The sequence below is a fragment of the Lissotriton vulgaris genome, chromosome 1_1 (assembly GCF_964263255.1).
Source record: "Lissotriton vulgaris chromosome 1_1, aLisVul1.2, whole genome shotgun sequence".
Taxonomy (NCBI): domain Eukaryota; kingdom Metazoa; phylum Chordata; class Amphibia; order Caudata; family Salamandridae; genus Lissotriton; species Lissotriton vulgaris.
The window spans coordinates 447,096,038-447,114,353 of record NC_141685.1 but is presented as its reverse complement, the minus strand read 5'-3'; the positions used below and the strand labels follow the sequence as shown (position 1 = coordinate 447,114,353).

The 18,316-nt window shown below is 40.3% G+C and overlaps 1 protein-coding gene across 11 annotated transcripts in view; it reads left to right on the top strand.

Annotated features, from left to right (window-relative positions):
• Positions 1-18,316, top strand: part of DOCK7 (dedicator of cytokinesis 7) — an 864,306-nt gene that overhangs the window by 522,859 nt on the left and 323,131 nt on the right. For 4 of the 11 annotated variants that reach the window (XM_086953476.1, XM_086953469.1, XM_086953463.1 and 1 more), the window contains 5 exons: positions 4,931-5,100; positions 12,210-12,299; positions 12,805-12,900; positions 13,632-13,772; positions 13,859-13,972. In XM_086953476.1, coding sequence (XP_086809602.1) covers positions 4,931-5,100; positions 12,210-12,299; positions 12,805-12,900; positions 13,632-13,772; positions 13,859-13,972 — 611 coding nt within the window. Of the gene's footprint in view, positions 1-4,930; positions 5,101-7,368; positions 7,465-12,209; positions 12,300-12,804; positions 12,901-13,631; positions 13,773-13,858; positions 13,973-18,316 lie in introns of all 11 variants that reach the window. The other 7 variants (XM_086953439.1, XM_086953432.1, XM_086953424.1 and 4 more) reach the window with 3 other exon arrangements.

Below are 18,316 nucleotides of genomic sequence, written 5' to 3'. Positions count from 1 at the left end.
TATTTGAAGGATTCTGAATTATTCTTAGCGAGGCTATCAAAGATGAGAGAGATGGTGTGACTGTTGCCTCAACAGCACTGGATCGAACTTCTTTTTATATTTGGGAAAGAACTGGATGAGTACCATGTTCTAGAAATTACTTTCTGTCACACATAAATAGGAGCTTTACGCGTTACTTAATTTTGCCCGGGAAGCACCGCCGTTGCTGCCCATTCGACTGCCGCGTTCGAATGGGCAGTAACGGCAGTGCTTCCCGGGCCCTATTAAGTAACGCGTAAAGCTCCTGTTTATGTGTGGCAGTTTCATTTTGACGTTCAGGACGATTGAGGTGTAAAGACTCCTACTTCATCTTTGATTTGATATTAGAGTTCTAAGTCGTAGGACCTCCGGCTGGAGGTCTGGGATTTATATGTGCAACATATGGTCCTGATGATGGTCCTATGGATTATGTTAACCAACGTGGACCGAAACGTCGACGCTTGAAAGCCTTTTTGCTGATGGATGTATCATTATTCGAATTTCTACTGTTTGTATGACAGAAAGTAATTTCTACAACATGGTATTGGTTTCCTCCATGTTATTAGCAAAGGTTGTCACATACTACTATCAATTGATTTTGCAAATGCAGTAGTAGTTCTGTTGCCATATTATACATTGTGTGTGAAAAAGAAAAATTACTCCAAAAACAATATTTATATAAGAAAAATAAAGAACAGTTTAATTCTGTCTTTTCCTTGCTTGTTTAAAACCATGGATCGCCTAGGCGACTAATTTACAATTCAAAAATTAATGGTATAACAATTCCTATAGGGACATTTTGTATTTTGTTATTTAATATACCCAGTCCCTCTGGGAATATTGGGTGGCTCTGTTTTGTATTACATTTTTAATTATAGGGCAGAGATGTTTTGGAGGGTACTTCACATAACAACAAAATATCATCATCATATAGTCTGGTAAAGTTTACGATTGTAAATCCTGATACCTCCTATGGAGTCTCATCTTGTATAATGAAAGCTAGGGATTCAGCAGAGCAAATAGCAACGGAGTGCTATAGAGTCAACAGCCCTGCCTGGCACCTCGTTCAAAACAGATAACCCTTGAAAGTACCACATTGACGGATACTGTCAGCAGTAGGACCCACATATATAGCTTTACCTAATAAAGAATTACTCACACTGGTTCTTTGTAAGGCCCTATCTGCATCTAGAGCCGTATCTATAGCTACCAGCCATGGATCAACATTATGAATAATTTAGATTAATTTCCTCCAGTTGTTCTACATGGATGTGGCTGGAATAACCCTAACCTCTGCTGACAGAACCAATAATGGCATTTGTGAAAGGAGTCTATACACCAACAACTGAGCCTAATATCTGCATTGATCAGAGACAGAACAAAGAGCACCCCGCTGCCAGTTTACTCAATTTTAAAAATGAGTAATGAGAGCTGCCTTAGTCAAAGATGGCACATGCCCAACTAAGAATGCCTCCTCAAATATCCGGAAAGGGTATGAAAGGATCAAATCTGAGATTTCTCTGAAGGATTATGTAGGAATCCGATCTGCATCTGAGGATTTATAATTGGCAAAGTCACAGATAGCCACTTTTATCTAATTGGTTGGGATGGGTGTATTTCAGAAACTCTTTCTGCTCAGCATCAATCCAAGCCAGGGCAATTTGGCCTACATATGCCTTATTTGTCCACTGTGCTGTACTTCAATTTAGAAGAGTACAATGACCCATAATGTCTCTCTAATATTTTTGAGGATCCTTACGGCCTATCGCTTCTTCGTCCATTAGGTCAAGAATATCATTATAGCCCCTCTTCTTCTGCATCACAGGCCAGAAAGAAGCTAGCCGCCATTACCATATTTCTTGGCTGCCACCTAATGATAAAGGGCCTGATTACGAGTCTGGCAATCCAAGGACCGCCAGACTCTCTGGGGCAAGGAAGTAGTGGCCAAGCCACAGCCGCCCCAACGGTACAACCTCCGTATTACAACTTTGGCGGTCAGACATCCACTGCACTGCCGCAACCGCCAGGGAACCGCATTCCCTAACGGTCCCGATGTGGCTCGCGTGGCAGTTAGAGATCACAATATGCTGGCGGTGACGCTGCAGCACCGCCATGCATATTACGAGTTTCAGGACCGCCAGCAGTATCATGGAGGTGCTTCCTCCATGAAACTACTGGCGGTCATGAAACAAAGGGGGCCATACAGGGCCCTCTCGTGCCCCATGCATGGGGGTGCATGTAGGTGGCCACATGTTGTGCCCCCGTGTGCATGTAGCCCCAGTTCCAGCACTGCATGTACTTCAAAGTCCATGCTGTGCTGGAATGCACTGTGGTGGTCCTGCGGCGGTGTGTTTCTAATGCATACATAGGTGGTTTTAAAAGGCACCGCCCACCCGCCAGACCACAAAGAAATCGTAATCTGGTGGGTGGCGCCCTGTTCGGCAGTCCTGGAGTGGGGTGGTGGCGTGGCGGCCCGCTCCAGGACCAACAAACTCGTAATCGGGCCCTATGGCATTGGATTTCAATGTCTGCCATCACCCAAACCTTCTCAAGTGTGACTTTGTTTTGCTGCAATGTCTCTTCCCCTTTTCCAGCATATACTGATAATAATTTATCTAGTGTCCTCTAAATTTTTAATAGAAATCCAAATGGGTTTTTAGGACCCCCCAATCCATCGATATATATATTTCACGTAGTAACACATTATGGCCTCTTAAAAGGAACCCTCATTGCACTTAAAAAACACCTTAAACTCCTGCCTCAGTGTTTATTTCAATTCCTCATCTGTCAATCTCAAAAAACTTGTCAGTGGAGAGGGGACAGTTAAGACCTAATCAACTATTAGCGAGGAGTGGTCTGAACGCGTCCTAGATAGTATATAGCATGGTCTCCAGTATCTACTGAGGTGCGTGACCCGTGCAATGAAATCAATCATTCAGTCCATGTTGTACATTTTTTGGGGGCAAAAAAGTATAGTTTTTAAAACTAGGATTGAGATGTCAGCATACATCCAATAAGTCATAGTATTACATAACAGTACAGAGTCACAATGCTGTCCAAGTAATCAGTTGGGCAGAGGCATTTGATCTGTTGGTAGCTAAATCGAAGACCATATTGAAATATCTGGCCACAAGTAGCGCAGTACCCCCGATACTGATGCATCCATGCTATTACTGTGTCATATACTTTCAAAGGAGTTCATATTAGAAGCATAGCAACATGATGTGGCGATTTTGTGTCCGAATAGTTCACTCACATTATACAATGGTGTAAGACCGAAATTCTGTATTTGATTTAAATGAAGCAGTCGGTAGGCCATTTTGCCCGGGCACCCTTGGCTCTGCTAGTAAGAGTGGCTTAGTGCATGGAATAATACTGGATATTTACCCCTTGCACCTGGTCAATGTTAAATTTAGTGTGTAAGTTATCCACAGTCTGTCATTGCTGAAACCTGTACCATTTTTTGTAGGGTCAAAGTTGTATCATTTTTGCATACGTTGTAGTTGAAATTATATCTATAAAAGTTTATCTAACACTGATGAAATGCACAAAACTTTAAACATTGTCGTTTTTCATGCATCTAAAATATCCATTCTTTATAATAAATATATTTCCAGTGTTTCTATCGCTTCTCTTCTACCTATATCATAAAAGAAAATCTGGTGAATTACCTGACCTCATGAAAACTGTCAATCACAGTACATCAGCGCACACCCAATCACTATCTCTATGATATAATAAGATAATTAAGCAAGCAATAATGGAGATTCTTCCCCGCGATGTCTTCCAATTAGTCCTTTGTCAAATGTCCTTTCAATAAGATTTCAACCACACTCCTGAATCAGGTCTTTTGACATTTATTTCCAATTTTCTCAATACACGAAGAGAAGCAGCAGCAGACGCGCGTTTCGCCCACAGGGCTTTTTCAAGGCTGCAAAAGAATACATACATAACTATTGTAAACTATGAAATATCATAGTCACTGGTGTACACATAAACATTACATACCCTCATAGTATATGGTGTGACCATGGATGTTAATCCAACCAGAGATACTTCACCCAGTTCGAGACATTATTCTCTTTGAGTGATTACATGCATGTTGACAGTTAAAACAAGTAGGTGAAATGTTATTCACTTATGTGAAAAAATGAGTTAAAAAGTACCGGACGTGAGATAAAAGCAAATGAGAAACCTCAAGTTAGTAGCCAACTGTTGTTCTTATAAGTCAGGGAAAAGACAGAATATTCTCATGCTTTATTGATGTGCAAGGGACCCACCACCTATCAGGATGCTTCAAAGTCATCAAGTGCTGCAGATGATGACTGAAATCTCACCTTGAAAATGGGAATATGTCGTTGTAATGAAGTTGCTACCCCATACTGGCCCAGCATGTTTTAAGGAAAATTCCGTGTAGAATGAATGCTACAGTTAACAAAAAAGACTCCAATCAGGGGCAGTATTTATAGGAAATTCTAATCTGAAATCTGATTAATTACTAATGTGCAATGAGTCACTTTTGTAGCTAGTGGCATGTAACAACAGTGACTGATAAATCTCAGTAGAAGAAAATAATTTGAACTTGAGCCTAGGCTCTCAACAACGGGGGGTCATTACAATTATTTCGCAGTTTCAACTTATGGATGCAACAATGGAAAATTCTAAACTTTAAAGCATTATTTACATTACAGTCTCTGCGCTTAGCGATGGTGAGTCATTAGACTGCGTTTTCAGTTTCAGCTTTCAGATACAAAGTGATTCCGAGAGGACCCAAAGGGAACTCTTCCCCATGACCCTTAGAAAACTGTGCTTCTTGGCAGCATACCAAACTTAGAAAAGATGGCTCTTTAGCTACTTCTTACAAACATTGTCTTTAATTTTGTAAAGTGAATAATGTGTATCTGATTTCTAGGTCCTGGTGGCCTGGGAGGATCAATGCACTATGCCACAATGGCTCGATCAGTAGCAAGGCCAGCAAGTCTCAATATAAATCGCTCGCGGAGCCTAAGCAATAGCAATCCAGATATATCTGGCACCCCAACGTCCCCAGATGATGAAGTGCGGTCTATCATTGGCAGTAAGGTAAGAGCATTTATTATTTTCTAATTTAGGCATTTTCTGTAGGGCTGATTTGATAACTTAATCGTCTTAATAGAATTTTCATAGGTTGTCTTGAGTGAGTCTGTACTAACTTTGGTGTTTGTCTGCTGTCGATTGCCAAGCTAGTCTTTTTTTTGTCAGAAGAGTACTTGATTATTCCTCCTTCTGCAGAAGTAAAATCGCATGGCTGTCCTTTCAGTCTTCAAATCTGTTTGCAATTCTAATCAAAAAGAAAAGTTGCAGAGTAGTGATTAGTCGAAGAACAAAGCTGCTGAACTTGTTTAATAAGTAGTCAGATGCCTTAGTGTCAGACACTCCCCTCACCTGATGCTTACGCAGTCACGCCATTCATTCATAAGCTTTAAATGTTAGAGATTACATGCTGTAACTGTTTTACTAAGGGGTCAACCTTGACTTTTGTCAAGGTCTGCTGGACTGTCTTATACAGAATGTACACATGGCACTGCATTCTGGCTACGCACTGTTTACACATTTCTTAGCAGTGTCAGAAGCAGCTAGCTTCTCGTCCTTCTAATGAGTGGGGTTCAGACCCCAGGGATACTAACAGACCCCACTGAGTGGTATGATTTTCTACATGGGTACTGGTGGCCAGAGATAAATGGACTTCTGAGCACAGGCCGATCTCTGGTCATTGTGGCGGCGATTGAAGGGGCAGACAGTGGTTCGGGATGCAACCTGCATTGCAGGTGCAGAGAACCACCAGGTAAATTACATAATGTGCATGCTGAAATCTGGAGCAATGGCACGAAGAGACCTCTGGACTTTATAAGTCTGCTTCCATCCCTGGCCCTGCACCAGCATGGACATAACAACCACAACTACAGGAATGGTAGACTCGTATCTAAAGCAACGTTTTAGTTGGAATTACACTGCTTCCAACATACCGACCGTAAGCTCGGGTATGGCCGAAACTTTCCAAGACCAGGTTTAAGCAGCTCTTTTCAGTAAATCTATGTAGGTTCAATAATGTCTGTTCAAACCCTTGCTACTGCTGCCTGTGAAGGTTTATAACCAGGGGGAAGTGATGGGAGTGGGGATGTCTAAGCTGCTGTTCTGTACCATTTCGGGGGTTGAGGTATTCAGGTTGTAGGTATCTTTTGCAGGTGACCCATAACAGGCAGAGGCATGGTTGTACCAGATGTAAAACGTAAGCACTAGGGACAAGTATTAGATATTCAGCACTTCTTTACTGCATGGCAGGGAAAATTTTAGACACTTTCAAATTTTAAAAGTGGCGCACCTCTATTTTATTACAGAGACCTCCACACCGCCTTGCTCTTTTAGAGTATTTAGTTGTATGAGACAAAAAAGTTTCTAACTAGAGATAGTTGTCACTCAGTCAATTAGTCTATATGTGTACTTGATTGTTGCCAAATTTGTTGTGCAGTTTTTATGCTCGGTTAATGTTTTTAATCCGAAGATGCACTGTGTATTTGCATTGTGCCACCTTTTACAAACGCTTATTTCTTAAATGTGATTTTCTGTTTTTGAATCATGATTGTCAGAAATTGGCATTGTGCGTGAGAGAAGATGCAAAGAAGTATCAGTGCAAATCTTCAACAAATTAAGCACGTTTTTAAACTCTTGGGAGGCTGATTGTGCTAGTTAACATCCAATCATGTGCTTCAATTAAATAAACGCATGTTGTCACTCTCAGTTTACCAGTGTGTCATGGTATTTGTATAACACCTTGCTTTTAATGGCTAACCGTTTACGTGGCTTGGTTATGTAACACTACTTTTAGAGTGCATTTTTTTTTAGCTATTTACCGTTGTAGCAAATAACATTTCTAAAATATTTTGATCTTATCTTTATTAATTTGAGATCTTTATCAAATGGTATGCATTGATGGAGATTATTTGATAATGCCCAGCTGTGCTCATTAATATGTGTTTGAGAGCTTTAGCTCAGTCACAGATGTGTGACAACATAGTGTAAAATGTAATTGCATTCCTAATGAGCTAGTGAAATAGAACAGTGTTTGACAGATCTGAAGATTAGTCAATACAAGTTCACCAGACTGCCGCAAGAACTAGTGGATGTGCATGCACCTACCATGCAAGTGACTTAGCGAAGTCCATCCTTCCAGTGGTCACAAAAGAATGCATTGCTTATATATATATATATTCCCTGTAAGGATCACATTGTCTTAGCACTACTGTATTATCGCATTGCATGCACCGCCTAACACTGACTTCCTTCTCTGCTTGCTTTCTGTTACATGGGCAGGGGTTAGACCGCTCCAATTCCTGGGTCAACACTGGCGGCCCAAAGGGTGCACAATGGGGATCCTCCGACCCCAGCTCAAGTGCTGACGCAGTGCAGGTGGTGTTTATCTTTTGATTGTCTTCATCTTTTAAAAACACCCATTGCTCCTGACTGAGAATGTGCACTTATCACTGGAACACAGTGGGTCTGCTATGTTTCCATTCCTTCATTTTGTGTAATGTTGAGCACATTGCATGAGTCTGTTGCCATCACAGTGCATGAGGTGCAAGAGGGATGTGCCTTTGTTTTTACTGCTACCTTTTAGTTTTTGCTTTTACACTGGTTTCTTTTGGCTTCTTAATGATGAACGGGATGTATAAGATGCACATAGTTCTCATAGCTGCCTTTGTTTTCCATTTTAGTCCTTAATAACTCACTCTGTTAGATTAATTTGTTAAAAGTCCATAATATCTCTACCTGTTTAAAAAGGCCATCTGTTGGTAAACAAATGAGTTACATTGTTGCATTCTGTGTTTCCTAAATAGTATTATAAACGTTACCAGTAATGGTGTGCTACTAACCTGCAGCAAGAGTAGCATACATCACACAGTATGAGCCGAAGGTCAGTCAGAATCCCTGCACATAATTCCTGGTGTTCTAAAATGAGTCCCAGTGGCACCCATTGGCTTAGAGTAACCACAGAGTAGTCACCATTCAGGTAGTTTGCCACCCTGCAAATGCTCATGTATTACCTTTCAGCAGTGGTGTGAGTAGAAGTGGGCAGGTGGGCGGCTGAAAACTAGAGCCAGATGCCTGGCTGTGGCTCTGCTCCAAGTCCTCTTGAAACCTTGGGCCCAAAACAAGTCTAGCTTTCATGGAAGGCAATGTGGCCTAGTGGCTGCAGCTACTGGCCATGCAACATATGGAACCAGGTTCATATTCTAGGCTTTTGTCAGCAGCATCCTGTGAAACCTAGAGAATCTCTCTCTGCCAAAAAAGCGATGCAACCTAGTCTCTCTCTGTTGTCAAGCCCTTGTATATCCTTGGGAAGGTTCACTGTATCTAAAACTGCCAAAACTATTGGGATTCTGCTCGTCTCACACGCTCTAATATTTTACAATAACAGTTAAACACCTTTGAGGTGAGAATGCAATACCCATATATAGTGGCTGAAATGCACAACGTGAAACTGTAAAATCTGGGCTTAATCCTGGTTTCCCTGCTTAACCAAATTGTGTGATGCTCGGCAAATACTTGATTTAATCAGGCCTCCTTTTTGTTCACTATCCCATATGAGAGGGCCTCCAAATATGTGAGTTCAGAATGTGCATTGTACAAAAACCTCTTGTGTTTGATTTAATAGCTCAAAGTTGCGCCATCTGTAATAACAATGTTGGCCACATATAGGGTACATATGACAACTAACTTGTCTCTTAGGTCAGTACTGGGAAGCAGGGGACATGAATATTTCTCATTTCATGTTTAAAAACACTCACTTTTAATAAACACTTCTCAATGCAGAGCTACAATCTGATGTACTAATACGTTTAAACACTTCATCATGATGAAGAAATACATTAAAAAAAATTAATTGTAAGACACCTTATGATATTCAAACATGATGTTTGAGGGCAAATTTTTTAAAACTCAGCACATGCACAGGCGGTTAGAGCTAGAGCCGACAAGTCGTTTGGCTCTGGCTTGTTTCTCCCTGTTACTTTGTTGGCTACCTTCAGGCATGAGCAAATGCATTTCCAAAGTTGGGAAAGGATGGGAACATCCCAAGATTAATGAGGATGTAGGAGAGAGGATTGAGAAACAAAAGCATATTACATTGCATTTCTGCATGCTGAATTGTGCTCCTTGCAATACTTTTGCAAACTGATACTCACCTTTGTCTGATGGATACTTCTAATTGAAGATTCCTCACCTCTTGAATCTTCTCAAGGAGCCAGGTAGGATCCAGAAAAGTTGAAATAGTTCTGTTGTGCCTACATTTGGAGCTACGTTTCCACCCCACTCTGGCGCCCTTTCCTCCCCAATATGTGACTTCACAAATCCGTATATTGGGCCCCCTGCACTCTGACACCAGTTCTGTTTTTTTCTGCTTTGTTCGATGGGAATCTGGAGTTGCGGTCTGCTCCAAATGATTTCATATACATTGTCTTGTGTAGTGATTAAGATATTGGAGAGGTCACCCTGCCATAGATGCTAGTCTGGAGTCTTGTTCAGGGCCATGGCTTTTGCCCATGGAAGCTCTGCATCTGCTTTAAGGTCATCCCTGAATGTGACTGCTTGCCTTTAGTGTCTGATTAAGGCAGGGCTTGGCTTTCTTACACACCTGTGGAACTCAATGAATACCTGTTCCTCTATAGGCCCTGTTTGCGGTACATAGACGTTGATGTTGTCTTTTTCGCAAAAAAGTCTTCTTTCTCCATTGCTTTGCGGAAAATTCATCTTTGTCTTTCACTAGGGGGACAGGTCTTTGAGTCAGAAAATTCTCCCCCCGACTTTGACCTCCTCTTTGAAGCAGTGTCCAACTTTGATGGACATGAGTCAGTCATCGGGGCCTGGCTCTGTTCTGGTTCTGAGCTCAACTCTGCTGACTCTTGTCCCGGCTCTTCTGGCTCCTGGTGCTGCCCCTTCTGATGTGGTCGCTTTCACCCAGGCTCTGTTGACTATAGTTGGCCTTCTCTGGTGCACCTGATTCTTTGACTATGCATTTGCTTCTGGCCTCTTCCCCCGAGCAAGTCGCCTCTGCCCATCAATCTGACACCCTTTCTGCGTCAGAGGCTGTGCTTTTGTTCTTCTTATAATGCTCACGCAACCCTAGCTCAAGTCACAGTTAAGAGTATTAGGATCCCCAACATAAAGGTGAAAGAGGATTTACTCTGTTCTTACTTAAACTCTGAAAGAGTTCCCAGTTTGGGTCCCAGAAGGAGCATGATCTGTGCATTTCTGATGCAGTTACTCGTGATTGCCTCCTGACAGTCCTTTCTAAGGACATTATATACTTCAATAAGTGTTAAACACTGCATCTTAAGGTCCTTGAATTGCCTCTATCTTTGCCAGAGCGCAAGACTAAGCTTTTGACAGACATTTCGGAGACTGCTCATTCTGTGTCAGAAACCGTGTTGCCTTTTAATGAGATGTTGTTGGACTTAGTCACGTCAGTTGATAATAAACCAGTTTCTGTGCAATCCCTCCTCTGTGAGTTGGCTTGCCATTATCATCATCTAGCACTTTTAACATTTTTGTTCTCTCACCCAATCACATACTGCTGAGTGCTACAGGTTCCTGAATTCATAGCATTGCATGTTCTTCCTTCTCTGGCTGATGATACTTTTCTGTGGGCAGAGTTCATGGGAAAGAAAATGTTTCCCTTTGGGAGTTTGGATTTTTGCTTCATTCATGCTATGTTCTTGCTGGCACATTAATTTCACACTCTCTCAGAGATAGCACGGTTGTTTGTTCTTTTGCCACTTCATGTAAGCAGACACTTTTCTGAAGTGGTTTGTGGTTGCTAGACAACTTAGTTCTGTCTGCACTATGGACTTTGTGATGTTGTTTTCATATAAATCTGAAAAAAATGAAACGTTGATTGGAAGTTAGAAATAAGCATTATATTATGGACTAGGACGTTATCGTTTTTGGACCTTGTAGGCTGCTGATGCATGTGGGTCTCTTTACCAGACATTTTGTTGTCACCAAATCTTTTGCCAGGGGAGATAAATCCTTTCCTACCCCCCTGCCTTGTTCAGCAAGAGCGTGCACTAGATGGATCCTCAGGGTTATTCTGCTTCTTGTCATACGGCATTGTTTCTAGCGTGGGCTTACTGGGTTGATTCTCTTCAAGAATCCATAGAACACACATCGTCTTTGTTTTTCCTCAGAACCTCCTCCTGAGGGTATTGCTTTAGTATTGATTTAAGACGTGGGGAATCTGCAGGTAGAATTGTCCATCAGAAGAAGTTACCTACCTTCGAGGATAATGTTTCTGGTGGATACTCTATCTCCGTGCAGGTTTATCACGGATCCACCCATCTCCACATTCTGAGGCTGTTTTATATATTTTAAAATGCTCCTAGATAGTTTTCCCACTGCATTTCTGTATACTTCGCCACTCTTATCTTCATCCCTTAGGGTGGGGATGAAGTGAATAGGAACTGAGGACGGAGCACTATGATAATGCCATGCATGACGCAATTACATCACATCCATTGAGGCACTGTGGTAGACATGGAGCTGTGGCTGCTCCAGTTCATGCAGGAGATCTATTTCAACTTTCCAGGATCTAGTCTGGGTCCTGTGGTGGTTTCAAGAGGTGAAGAATCTGCAGGCAGATAAAGTATCAACTTTGTTACTTCTGCAGAACTCCTGATAGTCTTAGACTTTTGCAAAGTTCCAAGGCTACTCCTGGAAATCTGTGTAAATTCCAAATAAGTTCGAAATTTGTTCCAAATTTAGGAGTGACCCTACAGAACCAAATTTCGGACTTTTTTTGCACAGACTTTTGTGAATCAGGCCAACAGTAGTACAGGTGATGTAGAATTCATGTGATCTGTTGATGATATTGCTTGGTTGGTAAAGTCTCTGTTCATACTTTCTTTTTCATACCCTGCATGTAAGAGGTGAAAAACCATCAGGAGGGGAGGGGGGGCTTAAGTATTTTGAAGTTGTAAGCAGGCATGGAAGCCCCTTCTAAATGTGAAGGTGTTCACATTTTTGAATGGTCTTGGGGGACAACGTAAGCGTAAAAATGTGTCATGGTGTGTTTTTTTAAAAGCGTGTCTATGAAAGTGCAGAGTCATCCACCACCAAGATTAATGTTGTGTCATCATTCATTCATCTTCACTTCATAGGCCATGGATCCGCGTTGTAACCGCATGTCATCGCACACAGAGACGACAAGCTTCTTACAAACACTTACAGGACGCGTGCCAACCAAAAAGGTAGATTTACCAAGTAATAGCAAAGGCACGTAGCTTTTGACTTTGTATATTCCTGTAAGCAAGGGAGGGGATATTATAACATCAACTCAAACAAAATATGTGAAACATAGACTACTGAAAGACATTCTATACAGTTCACTTATTTGTATAAAGCCATCTTGTTGAAATCAGTTGATGTTAGCTTTATGACGCACTCTGGTAGTTTACATCTATTACACCAATGAATTAACTTTAATTTGGGGAAAGTTTGCTCACTCGTCTCTGGTGTGCAGTGTACTTACATATGTAAGAGGTTCATCATGAGCTAACCATTGTGTTTGTTGGGCATTTAGGGTTTATTTTAACACCATTTTGCAATGTTCCTTATTCGTTTTTAAGGTAGACGTCTTTTTATTTAGCTGGCTCTCATGATTTAATTGCTTCCATGCACTTCATATTGCTTGTTGCCAATGGCATGTGGTTTATTTCTCATGCTTGTACCAATGCTCGATTTTACTTTGCTTAGCTTTTCCATGAAGAGCTGGCATTACAATGGGTTGTATGCAGTGGCAGTGTCCGTGAAGCAGCATTACAACAAGGATGGTTCTTCTTTGAGCTCATGGTAAGTAATTTTAAATAATATTTATTGGATGCCGGGGTGTACATTGTTTGTGCAGTCTTTTCTGTTGGTCTCTTCGTAATAACTGTGTCGTATGTTAGTTTTTTGTATGTGTGTGTTAGATTATTGCTGGAAATATGGCTCCCTACAGACATCACATGTAACATACAGTTCACAAGTTCTTATGCTGGTAGGGCTATCTTAGCCTTTTGTCCATCTGATGTACATATGTTAAGTCCCATTAAATTGAAAAACACTAATGCCTTTTATTTATAGATCTATCCTTAGTGAAGTTGGGTGCAATGGCTCCAGTGCAACAGGTGTGCGATTGGCCGATTGCACTCCAATTATGGCTGTATTATATAACCTGATAGGTGGAGGGGCAGGTGCATTTTCCCTGCTTCCATTAGTGAGCGTGATAACCTTGCTACACCACTATGTAAAGGATTGAAAGTTGGAGAACAGGCGTAGATATTTAACTGCCATTTTATGATAGACCATGTGGAGGTGATAGTGCCTCTAATTGGACATTACTAATAATATGTTAGAGTTAAGGACTGATGTATACCCCATCACTGTAGCTCATTCTTTTCACAGGATCAAATAGTGTGCAATAATAGAATACATTTTCTTTTCTTTAACATGTGGATGAATAATTTTAATTTCTTCCTCTAGAAGAAGTACTTTGTTCTCAGGAACATGATTTTGAAAGTAATTCTTTATATTTTTCACAGGTGAAAAGTATGGTGCATCATTTATACTTTGCTGACAAACTTGAAGCCCCGAGAAAGACTCGTTTTCCTGAGCGCTTTATGGATGACATTACTGCCTTGGTCAGCACAATGGCTAGCGATATTGTGTCCCGATTCCAGAAGGTAGGCAGAAATTGCACATTGTACTAAGAAAATACTTAACTGTTGACTTCAAGGTTTTAACACTTCCCATCATTTTTTCTTATCAGGATACAGAGATGATTGAACGTCTCAACATAAGTCTTGCCTTCTTTCTCAATGACTTGTTTTCTATCATGGATAGAGGGTTTGTCTTTACCCTGGTGAAGGCCTATTATAAGCAGGTACGTTTTAGGTTACTACATGCAGTTTGTGTTGTATGCCTGTTAAGTTCATGTTCATTTTGCTAGCTCATTGTGCAGGCCGCCCCGTGGTACTAAAGTAAACCAAAAGTGTCTCTTGAATTCATCCCCACAAAAGTATCTGCACATGCAGTTATCGTGCTAAATTATTCATTTGTAAAGTAACTGGAGCTTTTGTATTGAACATAACCCTGTAAACAAAAACAAAAAATGTTAATCTGAAGCCCCTTGTGATTTTCGTTTAGTAAAATTCTCCCTTGGTACCTGCCAGTTTTAAAACTCACCAACTCCTGCCCCTCTAATATACACTCCCTAATCAGGTGCTTCTTGCCTTGCTTTGTACCTGTCTTACTTGTTTCATCCAGCTTGTAATACAAACCCTTTTACCGATAGTAACTTCTTTCTGTACATTAAAAATACTGTTATGCATCCTGTATTCCACCTGGTGGTATGAAGTGATTAATTTTATTATGTGCCCAATGGCACCATCAAGCAGCATTGCTGTACTAGATTCTTAAATAAATGGGTCATGCTATTCCTGTGTGCTCCTTCTAAAGGCATTTTTAACAGTTAAGCCTAGACTATTTTTTTAATAGGTACACTTTGTTGAGCTGTTAGAACCTCTTCGGATTATCGTCATACTGAAGATCAATGGGCTAAGCAGTGCATAAAAGAGTACCAAAGGCTGAGCAGGCCCTTTCTCTGAGACGTTGAAAATTGAACTTGAAATGTACTAATGTGGCTGTAAAAGAATCTTTCAATACCCTTGGAGGATGGTATTGCCTTGCAGTTGACTTGAAATGTTCTTGACTCGGGTGATACAGGGATAATGATTAAGAGCACAGAATCCTAGAATGGATTCCAGACAGTACTGCTAACCAATATAAACTGTAAAGGGAATCAATAATGTGATCCCACCGTCTTATTCTGTAGGTCATTATTATTACTTTATTCTAGATTCACTGCAGTACTTTGGTAAAAGTAGCAGTCATTATTATTTAGGGTATATTAGCTGAGATAGAACAAAAAACTCAATACCCATAGGTCAGATAAAGTATAGAATGCTTCAGAAATTTCAGGTGGAACTTACAGGGTTTTATTACCTATTGTACATACATCTTTTGAAGAAGGGCTCTGTCCATTACTTGAGTTCATCAGTGACCTTGCTGGCATTAGCTTCCAGCAAGCTATGCCATGTAAATAGGAGGTCTAGGGAGGTGGCAAAGATGGAGGTCCCACAAAATACACCTCTTTTAGAATTGATTCAAGCCTGCCTGTTATCAGCATTCATACATGGTTGTCATTAAGAGTTGTGGGCTACCTGAGGTGTTGCCAGAGGACCCTTTTGCTCTCTTCTTCTGAACATCTTCCGATAGTTGAATGTCATTTGCATAAAGATGAAACTTGGAGCTTTGCCTGGACATTTCCTCAACCAACAGGTACAAAAAACATTAAAAAGGAATGAAAAGAGGGAAGAACCCTGAGGTACCCCACGTGACGCTTAAGATTTGAATGAAGTAAAAATTAGTCACCAACTTTTTCCACCATATTCTCTGTGCAAATTGTGTGTTTTTAATATCCATGCAGTATGAGCATATGCAGAGGCATTAAGATTTGCTTGTGTTGACTTATTTTGGGAAGCATCAATCATTCCCTATTCTAGGCCAGCCGACGTGGCTTTGTCACTTGTCACTTGTTAACTTGTTGCTTTCTTTCAGAAATTAGATAATCATTTGGCTCTGCTTGTTCAAGTATAAATGCATTTTTCTTTAGTGTATCCCTGTCTTTTGCTTATCAGGCTTTCTTTTTTCAGATGTATCGATAAATCATTCGAAAATTTTACTTTTTATCCTGTTCTCTTTGCTAATTTTTTGTGATACAACTTGCAGATATTTTTGACACCTAAGCACATTGAATTTTTTTCCCTCGAAATGTTGTGTTTTGCCTTCAATTACTGTCATTTCCCGCTAGAAAAACATACTATGTACAATGTTTTTGAGAAAGTACTTTTTGAAAGATTTCAACCGTGTTTATTAGTCTTGTAAAGTTGTAAATTTATAGTGAAGAATACATATTCTCAAATTAGTCACTGATTTTCACATCATATTGATTTTGTACTGCATCCAACCTAGTCCAGGATAACCAAAGGGAGCATAATCTTGAATTGGAGTGCATAGCATTTAAGTTGAGGTAACCTGTTGAACTGTAAGTGTCCAGTGTTACATAACACTTAATCGATGATGTTATTCTGTTTCCATGTGATGACAGTGGACCCATATCACTTCCAGACCAAAGCACAACATTATCTGCCTAGCATTCATTTTATTTTACTCTTGCCTTGGCACTTTCACTTATTTCTTAGCACTGCTTTGTCCATTTCTCCAAATGGTTCCCTTAACTCACATTCTTTCTTTTGCATCTATCTTTACTTCAAAAATCCAAACATTCCCTTTCTCTTAACCATATTCTTTTGATAACCCTTTCCTCAAGCTTATATCTTACTCCAACACAAACTCTCCTTACTTTACCCTCACCCATATTCTGAGAAAAACTCTGTTCCTTTCCCACACTCTAAGATGCACACTAATTTATTTCCAGCCCTAACACTATCCCCTGGTTCTTCCCTTTTTGTTCACCTCACCTTGCCGCTCAATCATTACTCTAAATCTATAATTTAGTACTAGCCTTTATGCTTCCCTAACACCAACTCCAATCTACTTACCTTACTTAGCTTAATGTAATTCAGTTGAGGTAATGGTTATTTCGAAGTAATGGTGTCCCGGAAAAGGTTAATTGCAGAGGTGACGTAATGATATGTCCGGGTAAAAGAAACTTGGCAACTTGATGTCATCCCAGTCTGCGTAGTTAAAGGAACTAAGTTAAAGGGCCTTTGTTTCTCAAGTTTCCACAGTCGAACGCATATCTACATATACAATTTTCTCAGCGTACCCAGTCTTTAAAAAAGTGTTGAGGAATATTTTCAAATAGTTCAAAACAGCATCATTGCTATAAGCTTAAAATGTTTACGTCTCTTCAGCCATCCACAGCAGATTTATAAAATGATCACCAGTAAAATCTCTTGCCCCTGAGACCTTAGAAAGCTTGGGATATTGCTACTACTAAAAATAACCTTGACTCCTCCACACTGCAGTGCTTTTGATGACCAACGTCTTGATGTGCGGGCCAATCCCCCAACTATATAACTGCCCAAAGCTCCATTCGGGACTACCTGCTATACAAAATAGCTCTAACTTGAGCATGGGATTGAAACCCCTTTAATCACCCTTCTAGCCCCTTCTAGTGCGATTTCCTCTGCATGGTGACAATACAGTGGGTTGTCTGATGCGGGTATTTTAAACAGTGAACCATTCTGCTTTGTCTGACACTTTATTGACCAGGCTTTATGCTGAACACAGTGCGCCAATATGTTTCCATTCTTTTTTTATGTAGGCAAACCCACCTTCTGCTAGCAGAAGTACAGTTACTATTGTGCAGAGGAGCAATAGATGAGCTTTCACTCGAGGAAAGAAACCAAAGAGTTATTCATTGTTCTTCCTCATGCTAATAACAGGTGTGTCTTTAAGGCCAATGCTAGCCCAGCAGACCTTAAATCTAAACCACAAGTCATAGAAATGTAAAGACACAGTAGCAGGATGTAACACATCTGTTTGAGTTAGCTTGGCAATGTTATGCCTCAACGACATCTATTTCTACATTCCGATGTCGGGTGAATTGGTTTCGAGGGGGGTGGGTTGGGGTGTACTGCACTGCATCATTTTGAAAATTACACATAAGAAAGAAGCCATGTCGCTTTGCAATAAGTAGAACAAGATAAACGTCAACTTTTGAGAATATTGCCCAGGAGCAAAAAAAATATATGATTGCAAATTGAGAATAGATGAATTGGCAAAATAAAAGAAAGTTAACTATTGAAAAGAAAACTTTGTAATTTTGTTTGTCCTTTCGAGTATGTTTTTGCCAGTCACACGCCTTCTATTTGCAGGGCACTAGAAGTTAACAAGCATTTACAATGCAATAGGTCTTGAAATGACATTGTTTTGAGCTATTGGCATTGTAAATGACAATGCCTTCTATTTGAGCTATTGGGATTGCAAATGACAATGTGTTTTATTTATGTTTTCATTTTTAAAACAAATAAAAGGCATTGTCACGTGCTTAAAATACAACAAAACAGATGCTGTCTAATTAAACAATAGCTGGAGAAGGCTACACTTGTATACAGATACATATTTGTAAGACCCATAGTCTGCAAGTACCACCCGCCCCTAGATATATTTGTTTGGAGTAGGTATTTTGAATTGTAAT